The sequence below is a fragment of the Festucalex cinctus genome, chromosome 21, assembly GCF_051991245.1.
Source record: "Festucalex cinctus isolate MCC-2025b chromosome 21, RoL_Fcin_1.0, whole genome shotgun sequence".
NCBI classification, from domain to species: Eukaryota; Metazoa; Chordata; class Actinopteri; order Syngnathiformes; family Syngnathidae; genus Festucalex; species Festucalex cinctus.
In genome coordinates this window covers 105,368-115,790 of record NC_135431.1, presented here as the reverse complement: position 1 = coordinate 115,790, position 10,423 = coordinate 105,368, and the positions used below count along the sequence as shown (strand labels likewise).

At 43.3% G+C, this 10,423-nt stretch overlaps 1 protein-coding gene across 2 annotated transcripts; it reads left to right on the top strand.

Moving 5' to 3' along the window:
• The first annotated feature begins 1,153 nt into the window (after positions 1-1,153).
• On the top strand, positions 1,154-9,703 carry acbd3 (acyl-Coenzyme A binding domain containing 3). 2 transcript variants are annotated; one of them, XM_077510021.1, is made up of 8 exons: positions 1,154-1,695; positions 3,607-3,748; positions 3,869-4,009; positions 4,999-5,157; positions 5,231-5,384; positions 6,124-6,337; positions 7,078-7,368; positions 8,586-9,703. In XM_077510021.1, the coding sequence occupies exons 1-8, from the start codon at positions 1,374-1,376 to the stop codon at positions 8,798-8,800; spliced, it is 1,638 nt and encodes a 545-aa protein (XP_077366147.1). In that variant the 5' UTR covers positions 1,154-1,373; the 3' UTR covers positions 8,801-9,703. The 2 variants fall into 2 exon arrangements, with proteins under 2 accessions (XP_077366147.1, XP_077366146.1); XM_077510020.1 differs by having other exon boundaries at positions 1,158-1,695; positions 5,231-5,405.
• The last annotated feature ends 720 nt before the right edge of the window (positions 9,704-10,423 follow it).

Here is a 10,423-nt window from a genome sequence, read left to right as displayed (position 1 = left end):
CTTGACACCTGAATGTCCTCATGAAATCCTTGCGAGGACCACAAATTCATCCTGTCTACTTGAAGGAAAACCAAAAAAAAAAAAAAAAAACTTGAAATAGAACAACCGTATAAACTTTAGGCAAAATGAATAGTCTGAAAAAAATGCCAATGTTCTTAATTAATAGCAAAGCGAATATAAACAGCTAACCGCATTGGATGCAGCCCAAAACGTGTAAACACATCACTAATAGTGAAAACAATGTCTAATGTGCTATTCATTGAATGGGAAGAGGAGCAGTAATACGTAGTCAGCTTGTTGTATTATATCACGATACATGCATCAATACAGTCGTCTTTTCAACTAGTTAAAAAAAACAACCATCCACGTTAGAATAAGCATTTGAGCATTGAGATGAACCGGAATCAATGTATTGATGATGCGCTGCTGAAATGCCATCGGGCCGTCTAATGAGCAAATATACAAATGTTAACATGTCACTGCACAATGGGGGATCATTTACTCGTCTGTCTGTTCAATGTATAATGGTCAGATGAAGGGCAAGGGGGGTTGTTGTGCATCCTTGGTGTCAGACGGACAGACAGACAGACGACCGGTACATATCCAAAACCCTGTTTGATGTTTGACAGCACAAATACTTATGAAGCTGACTAAAATTCACTTCAGTGCAGATGTTTGTTTGTTTTCATGTCTATAACTAACCGAAGGGTTAAGAAGCGTGAAGAAGAACCCGATTGTATTTGGAAATGACAAAACGTCAGACAAAGCAACGTGGAGCCCAGAACGACGCATGCAAGAGAAAGATCAGCGAGATGCCTTCAAGAACGCAGCGTTGTCCTCCAAAATAAAAGAATTGCAACAGGCTGACATATAATCAGTTCTTTTTTGTCATATTAAAAAAAATGTGTTTTTATTGCCACACGGGGCAGTAGGTGCAGGATAAACATTATTTTTAAGAATGTGCATAAAGGTGTATAGAATGCAGGATACATTTTTAAAATATACTTGAAACAACAGATAAATCTAACAAATGAAAAAAAAAAACAGGATTCTGGATAATTATGAAAACAAAATACAGGATACAGTATTAATAAATGAAGTGCAAAAGTCAACCCCAAGAATGAGCTAATATATTTGGAAGGAAATTTAAAAAAAAAAAAATACATCATAACATTAAATACATTCTAAAACAGATTTCAAAAAGTGACTTATTTATTTCGCAGTGAAAATATTGAAGTTTAATTAGTCAAACTCGATTTGTAGTCTTAAAAAAATAAATAAAAAGCTTTATTTGTGATCTGTGAACATCCCGGAAGTAGCGTCAGAGCAAACAGGAAGTAGGTACGTGGCCGCTTCAGCTGACAGTCTGCGTGATGGCGACTGAGGTTCACAGCGGCTACCTGGACAGCGCCGCTTCCAGCCGGCTCGAAGTCTCCATCGACGGCCTGACGCTCAGCCCGGACTCGGAGGGCGAGCAGGGCCACCCGGAGGAGACGCCGACGTCGCCGCCACCGCCTCCGCGACCGGACGCCGACGTCGCCGCCGCGGAGCCCGACGCCCAGACCCCGGCCACCCTCGAGGGAAGCGGCGGCGACGACCATGATGATGATGGGGAGTGTGACAAATCGTCCGTCGAGGCCAAATGGGGCTTTCCTCTGCAAGAGCTCTACGGGATGGCGCTCAAGTTCTTCAAAGGTAATAATGGCGAGTGTGTTCGCCTCAAAACGTCCCAACAATGTGACGAGAGCTGCGTGAAGCTAGCCGCGGCTAGGCTAACTGTCACCTCAGCTCTCGCAAGACTGACGTTAGCAAGCTGCTAGTTGCTAGTTGCTAGCTGCTAGCTGTTAGCTGCTAGCTGCTAGTGCGAGCCACCAAACGCTGCTTCCGCCTTGCTCTCGCTCGTTCTCTATTTGTTGCTCTATCCGTATCCGTGGAGGTGGACTGGCTCGCTCGCTCGCGGTCGGTTATTGGCACTCGGTCGCATTGTTGATTTTGCTTTGCTGCTAGCAAATGTTTGCATTCTCAATATTCGGCAATACAATTGAATGACATCTTCTAATTTGCCACCTTCAGAAATGCTTTCCGTCGCTTTAGGATTTTGAAAAAAAAACAAAACAAAACCAAAATATGAGTTTAGGTAGTTACTTGGGGCGAGGTGTTTATTTAACCAGGTGGATGAGCCACCTGGCCAGGAACAAGGTGTTTGTTTAAGTGTTGTATCACGCCAAGATTGTAAGATTCCACCCCGCGTTGATAGTAATAAAAAAAAAAAAATCCGTTCAATTTATGAGTGATTAGGGGGGCGAAGCGCTTTTTTTTTCTGAAGTGAGTGGATGACGATGCCACCACATAATAAGAGAAATGATCCTGCATCATCACACCGAGGCGATTATATTTCCACCATCTATGGTACTCATAATGCCTTTTCATTCATAATATATGTTCCTTTTTTCATTTACATTCATTTTTTTCTATTAAAAGTGTCATTTTTACTTATTACAGTATTCAGCACTGTATTTTTTTTTCATTTTGGTATGAGTTTTAGTTTATTATGAATGCTTTTTCATTCATAATTTTTTTTCCCAATTTACAGTCATTTTTTTCCATCCAAATGTTTTTAATGTCCTTGTTATACAGCACAGTAGGGGTGTTAAAAAAAAAAAAATCGATTCGGCGATATATCGCGATACTACATCGCGCGATTCTCGAATCGATTCAATTAAAAAAAAGCGATTTTTTTTTTTTTTTTTTTTTTTTTTTTTTTTTTTTTTTTTTAAAGAGCTCAGAATTGTTCATTCGGTAGTCTTACCGATTCAACGTCTTATCATCATTGCCTTTTTTTTTTTTTTTTTTTTTTTTTTTTGTGTGTGTGAATAGATTTTTAAACTTCCATTTTTAATGGAAAAATATTCAACAAAACGTCTGACTTCGGGTTAGGATTCACACCTTGAGCATGGAAGAATGTTATATGAACGGAACATTAAGCCTTAATATTTTATTTTAATGCTGTTCAAACATGAAACAGATTACAACCTCTATAAGACTGAAATTTCAGATAAATAATACATTTTCATATAAATCTTACACTCTACAAGCTTACTGATTAGTATTTTCTAAATTTGAATGAAAAAAATCGCAACAATCGACTTATAAATTCGTATCGGGATTAATCGGTATCGAATCGAATCGTGACCTGTGAATCGTGATACGAATCGAATCGTCAGATACTAGGCAATTCACACCCCTACAGCACAGTATGTATTTTCTATCTTGGTACTGCAATGTCGTGCAGTGACGGCACAGACACCGTTGGAAAGGTCTCGTCGAGACGAATCGGCGGATGTATGTATTTCCCCGGTCGGATGTCGGGTTCGAGACATACGGCTGCGGAAAGACCAAAACAAATAAACAAACCAAAAAGCATGTAAAAACCAAAAAATCCGCAAAACGGCGACAAATGAGGGAACCCTGTACACTGAAAGAAAGTTTGTCCAAATGTCCCCAGTTGTGCGTCTGTCTGTTTACACAATGTTGCCAGTGTGCGAATTGGCGTTTTTTGTTGTTGTTCTCCATGACCTTTTGCAAACGCTGTTGTGGTGCGTTCAGATAAGGACGGCAAAGCCTTCCACCCGACGTACGAGGAGAAGCTGCGGCTGGTGGCGCTGCACAAGCAGGTTCTGCTGGGCCCTTACAACCCCGACGCCTCCCCCGAGGTGGGCTTCTTTGACGTGCTGGGCAACGACCGACGGTAAGCCGGCCGGACGCGCGTCGCGCTTCCCTCCGCCTCACCCGCACGTCGCCTCGCTTCAACACCGCCAGCGCGCAATTCGCAACAATTCCAATGATTGCGATTTTTGCCGTCCCGCAGGAAGGAGTGGGCCTCCCTGGGCAACATGGAGAAGGAGGAGGCCATGGTGGAGTTTGTACGGCGGCTCAACACGTGCTGCAAGCTCTTCGCGCCGTACGTCACCTCGCACAAGATAGAGAGGGAGGAGCAAGACAGGAAAAGGTACGCTGAAGCCCCGCCCTCACCCTTGTCATATACCCCATTTACGGCAAAAAAATAAAAAATAAAGCCATGTGTATGTTGCTTTTGTATATTACAGCAATAAAAAATATGCTATATTCAAAAAAACATTTATTAGAGGCACTTGACTCTGTTCACAAGCATATATTCCGTTTTCCTCCACCATTAATGTGGATTATTTGAAACATAGAAGGGCCAAAACATGCCTTGTGAAAATTAAACTGCACTAAAAAAAAAAGTAGCCACCAGAGGGTGCTACAACTGCACAAATGGAAATGACGACGCTATATTGTGGCAGTTTTCATATCGCGATATTGCTGTTATTACATCCGTAATGCTAACCAATAATAAAAAATAAAAAAAAAAAAAAGTGACCCTCGGTTGACATAAAGGTGGTTTCTCCAACTGATGGTTGACAACTTTTATCAACATCCACAAATCAAACAAACATGCCATGAATAATATACTATCAATGAATTGCCTTCAATGATTCCACAATACAATTGACATTGTATACACACATTTAATCTTGCACTTTTGCCTTTGTAAATAGTTGAAAACCAAAATAAAGCAGACAGAAATACACATTCATAGGAAACAAGACAGAATCTTAAGCAAGTATTTACCAAGGTGCATTAGCACACTCTAGTGGATCAAAAGGGTAATGTTTGCTATGCCGTAAACCGACATGAAATGGTCAACAATAAACATGACTGGAATAGGAAGGAACCTGCTTCCGTTCTCAACCAGGTGCTAAACGATCACTTGAATGGTCTGGTTTTTTTTCCGGCGGCGCCCGCACGTCTTCTCTGAGCTTGGAAGACGGCGCAACGTCGGTTACTTGCGTCACTTCCTGCCGCTCGGTGACACCCTTTCCCGCATCCTTCGCAATATTCAAGCAAAGCGATGAATTGCGCAATAAGAAAAGGAACACGGAGCAGGGTCGGCGCTGATGTCGTCTTCCCTTCCAGGAAGGAGGAGGAGGAGCGTCAGCGGCGCGAGGAGGAGGAGCTCCAGCGGCGGAGGCAGGAGGAGGAGAGACGGAGGCTGGAGGAGGAGCAGCGGCAGCGGCGGGAGGAGGAGGAAAGGAGGCAGGCGGAGGAAGAGCGGATGCGGGTGGAGCAGCAGAAGTCCGTCCGTCCGTCCGTCCGTCGGTCGCATGCCGCGCTCAACCGGCCAACGGCTGCCCTTCTTCTTCCGCAGGCAGCAGATCATGGCGGCCCTGAACGCGCAGACGGCGGTGCAGTTCCAGCAGTACGCCGCCCAGCAGTACCCCGACAGCGCCGAGCAGCAGATGGGCCTCATCCGACAGCTGCAGGAGCAACACTACCAGCAGTACATGCAGCAGCTCTACCAGGTCCAGCTGGCGCAGCAGCAGGTCCAAACGTCCAAACGTCCAAACGTCCAAACGTCTTGTCTTGTCTTACTTCAGCGGTGTCAAACTCTAAAGTAGCTCGCTCAGTATGGTGGAAAACACCATAATCGACTTTTAAGGCCTTTCCACTTTACAGCGGTTGCATTTTGTCTCCTCGTCCGACATTTGGCCCGCACTGTTTTCCCCTCGTCTGCTATTTAGCCCTTAGCTAATGCTAACGCTTGTGCACTTGTGGGAGTGTCTTGGGCTTCCCCATATCGCCGTCCATTTGGCGTTTGTTAGTCACGTGGCCGCTGCTCGCTATTCAGTGGAAGGTCACATGAAGGCAAACATTCACGTCTGTGGATATTTTAGGCTTCTATCAAGCTGACATCCTTTTTTTTTTTTTGTTTGGTCAGAAATTGAGAGTAAGATGGACTCCAGTTGCACTCCTGCAAATAGCCTACAGATGCCACAAGATGGCAGCAAAGCACTATTTTTGTCTCTTTGGAGCCTTCCAAAGGGTTCCTTGTTCCCCAAATGGTGAAAAGTAGACAACATTTGTTGACTTTTTCAACTGCAGAGAGCAAAATGAATCGAATTTTCATCTGTTCTGTCAAGTTTTCTTGTAAAGCAGCAGCACATTTGCGAGCTTGGCACATGGAGCGAAAAACGCGAGCGCGCGGAATTGCTTGACGTTGCGCACGTGGCAAGTTGCTAACGGGCCTCCGTGTGGTCGCAGGCGGCCTTGCAGAAGCAGCAACAGCAGCAGCACGTCGAGCGGCAGGAGGCCGGCGGCTGTTGCAGCGGCGAGCCCCCGGCCGTGGCGGCGGCGGCGGCGTTTGCGCTTTCGGCCCAGGACGCGCCCACCGTCAACGGCGGCGACGCCTACCTGGAAAGCACGGAGCGGGAGCCCGAGCCGGCGGAGGAGGTGTCGGAAAACGGGCCCGTATTTGGTGAGTTGACACCACCCCAAAAAGAAAGGATGGGTTTATTTTTTATTGTTTTGAAATCAACATGTTTGATTTTAATCCTAAATATTCCCATTTTGTTTAGTGTATATTTCAAATATTTTTTGTCAACTTTTTTTTCTTCGTCACTAACAGAACACCACCTTGATTTATTTATTTTTTGTAATATTTTTAATTGACTTTTTTTTGTTCTTTATTGTTGCTAGCAGAGTGCCAACTTGATTTTTATTTTTTTGTAATATTTTTAGTCAACTTTTTTTCTTCTTCTTTATTATTGATAACAGAGTGCCACCTTAATTTTTCTTGATTTATTCTAATATTTTTAGTTAACTTTTTTCTTTCTCGTCACTAGCAGAGCGCCACCTTGATTTTTTTTTTCATTCTTTTATTTGCATTATTTCCGAATAATGATTTTTTAAAATTTGTATTTGATTGTACCATTTTTTTTTCAGAGTTTGTCTGAGCCTGCAACGTAGAGAGCAAAAAATCTGCAGTAGTTGTATTGTTGTTGAATGTTCCCCTAACATAAAGTGATGAAACGAGTCCATCAGTAAGCGATTGCGCCTAATGAGGCTGCGTGACGGCATATTTTTATGTTTGTTGCCTATTTTTCATGTTGCGTTCTAATCGGAACTTTCTTTCACCAAACGGCGTCCGTGAGTGCAGCTGCCGTTGTCAACTCATCGTCATCTTTTTTTTTTTTTGTCCTTTTCCTCTTCCAACAGCGTCCGAGTGCGCGCCGGTGATCGCGGCGCCCTCCATGTGGACGCGTCCGCAAATCAAAGACTTCAAGGAGAAGATCCGGCAGGACGCCGACAGCGTGATCACGGTGGGGCGCGGCGAGGTGGTGACGGTACGCGTGCCCACGCACGAGGAGGGCTCGTACCTCTTCTGGGAGTTCGCCACCGACTATTACGACGTGGGATTCGGCGTCTTCTTCGAGTGGACGGACGCCGCCTCGGCCTCCGTCAGCGTGCACGTGTCCGAGTCCAGCGACGACGACGACGACGACGAAGGTGAGGGGGCGGGGCGAATCAGAGAGGCGGGACTCCAATCGCAAATGGAAGCTCGCGCAAATGCCGTGGTTCACAAAAAAAAACAAAAAAAAAACAAATCCAGCGTTGGGTTCCACCGCTGCCGTCGACCATCCGGACCTTTCTCGCCATCTTGATAACTTCATCACCGTGCTTTTTTTTTTTTTAAATTATTGTCTGATCTCACCTCTAGGCAGCGTTTGAGAATGATGTGGATGAATGCCACAAGATGGCGACAAAGCTCCGGTGAATTGGAAAGTAGTAATTGTTGTCAAGGGAATATGTCGAAGTGATACATCTTGACCATTGGAAGATTTTTGGATGCTGATTTTATTGGAGGTTCCAGCGACGTCGTATATTTGGTGTTCATTTCATCCATCAAAACGAAACCAAAATCATTTCGTCAACACATTTTTCACCCGACTAAAACTAAACTAAACTAAATGAGTATGCATTTTTATCGACTAATGAAGATGAGACGAAAATGTACTTCATGTAATGAAAACTGGACATTTGAATTCATCGACAAAAAATGAAACGAATATTTTCTGATTATTTTTTTTTTAAATCATGTCTGCTAATCTGTCACGTCATATGACACACCCCCTTTCAAATGTGCAACATGCACAAACGATTCATGGTGGAAAAAATCAAAGAAATGATATTTCTAACTTCACATGAATCCACACACAGCTGAAGCGTTCTGACAGAAATGTTCATCCGACCGCTAATAGCTTCTAGCTATGAAATCATAGTCGCCACTGTAATTGTGTGTCAAGTTGTTTTTCATGAAAAGATGACACAACATTTGTGACTAAAACTCCACTAAAAACTTGACAGTTTTTGTTGACTAAAACTAGACGAATAAAATGCCATTTTCTTGGACTGAAATAAAGAGCAAAATTTATAGTCGACTAAAGTCCCACTTCCGACCAACCTCCAATGCAGCGTAAGCGCTCAGAGGATGATGGAGTTGTTGTTTTTTTGCGTTGCCGGTCGGCATCTTTGATATTCAATGTTTGCAAAGATCTTCAGACATATCTCAAGTATCTGAAGCGGTGCTTCTTCTTTTTTGAAACGTGTCGTGAGCAGTTTTGGCAGCTGTGCAAAAATGAGCAAAGGTCACGTGAACGTATGTTTTCGGGAGAGTGGAAGCATCCCGCCCTTTTTTCCTCACCCTTGTTTGTGGTTGGGCTTAGGCGATGCGGGCACGGAGGAGGAGAAGGCCAAGAAGGAGGCGAGCAAGCCGCAGGTGGACGAGATCGTGCCGGTGTACCGGCGGGACTGTCACGAGGAAGTCTACGCCGGCAGCCACCAGTACCCCGGACGCGGCGTCTACCTGCTCAAGTTCGACAACTCCTACTCACTGTGGCGCTCCAAGAGCGTTTACTACAGAGTCTACTACACCAGATAAGCCTGAAGACACACACAAAAAAAAAGATTCGAACGGGTGCGCCATCCGTATAGATACAGTATAAATATGGACATACGTGTGTCTTTGTTTGCTTGTGTGTCAAGAGGAGAAGATCAAGTTGGGGAAACCACCACCAGAGGGCGACAAATGAACACCTGGAGCTCTGGTGTGTTTTCTTTTCGGTGAAGGGACCAATCAATGGAATCTGATTTGTGTCCCCACACGGATGATCAATTTCTATTCCTATCAGCCGCATAACCCCCAAAAGTTTGGATGCCCTGACTTTTTGTTTTCTTTTTTGTTCGTTACAAGTCATGAAGGAAGAGGCAAACATTCGAACGCTGTCCGCGCCACTTGAAATGTTTTCCAGAATCTCATCGAGTATGTAAACACAGAAATTCAATTTGTATTCCAACTACAAGTGAATGCAGCACGTTCGTTATTTTAACAACTACTTCCATTTTTTTTATTTTTCATTTCTACCACGTCATTTTTTTTTTCCCTTCTCAACCGTCATCTTTTGTGCAATGATGTTTTCCTCACTTGACGTCCCGAGTTTGTGTCGGTTTTTCACAAGTTGACTCGCTCAAGCCTTTGTAATGTAAATAATTCTATGAATACGTTTATGGAAGGGAGGATTTTTAGACGAGGTTGGAAACTTGAGTGCAACTGTTGTTGAAAGTAGACAAACGAGATGCACGTTACACATTTTACCCCACTTGAATAAACGTCTAAGATGGAATTTAAAAAAAAAGTCAATAAAGGAGTATAAAAACAGCTACAAGACTGGCAGAAATGGGAGGCCTAATTTGTTTTTGTATTGTTTGGGGTCTACGAGTTGGAAGAATCTTTTGGGGCATATATTTAATCTTGATTAAAGTTATGTTCATCTCTTGCACTGGACCAGTTTGTTCCCTTGGTGATTGATTGATTGATTGATCGCGTTTTTCCATTGTCTTTATTAATTAACCAACATCTTAACTTAAATTTATCTCCAACAAAAGATTTGGATGGAGAGTTTTTATTTTTATTTTATTTGTTTAAATAATGACCCCCATGGTTTTGGTTCTACTTTACATTAAGCATATCAGCCGACATCTTATTTTGTGTTGCGTCGACACGCCATAAAACGTCATAAAAGCGACACTCGCGCATAAAAGCACTTGGAGTTGGTAGCTTGGATTGTTTTGAAAAAGGAGCCAAATTGTTTTGGGAGTAAGCTGTGAGGAGAGCTAAATCACAAGTCAAGTGCTTAGAGAACACAGAGGAGTCGTTTTCAAAGGAAGGTATGAGCAAACGACACCTTTTAGATATTTTTTTTATTTGATGTAAAGCCACTTGCGGAACTCAAGCTAGTTAGCATTAGCAAGCCGGCAGGTGCCAATGTAGCGCGCTTGATTGCTACTTATTAGCATGTCGAAAACTACTCGTAGTTAGTTATTAAATGCTGAATTCACAACAATATACTCTACCATTTTTCAAACGTTGAACTGCTAGACTGCATTTGTACGGAGCATTTTATTTGCAACATTTATGTACCGTGTATTGTTCACTTTTTCGTTTTTTAGCTTAGCTTGCTGCTAACTCCACAAACGACAACGTGACGAAGCCGCCAAGGCAAGG

Coding starts and splice junctions, on each gene's coding strand:
- acbd3 (XM_077510020.1), top strand. CDS start 1,374: ATGGCGACTGAGGTTCACAGCGGCTACCTGGACAGCGCCGCTTCCAGC. Junction 5,158..5,230: donor ATGCGGGTGGAGCAGCAGAA/GTCCGTCCGTCC, acceptor CTTCTTCCGCAG/GCAGCAGATCATGGCGGCCC. Junction 6,338..7,077: donor GGAAAACGGGCCCGTATTTG/GTGAGTTGACAC, acceptor CTCTTCCAACAG/CGTCCGAGTGCGCGCCGGTG.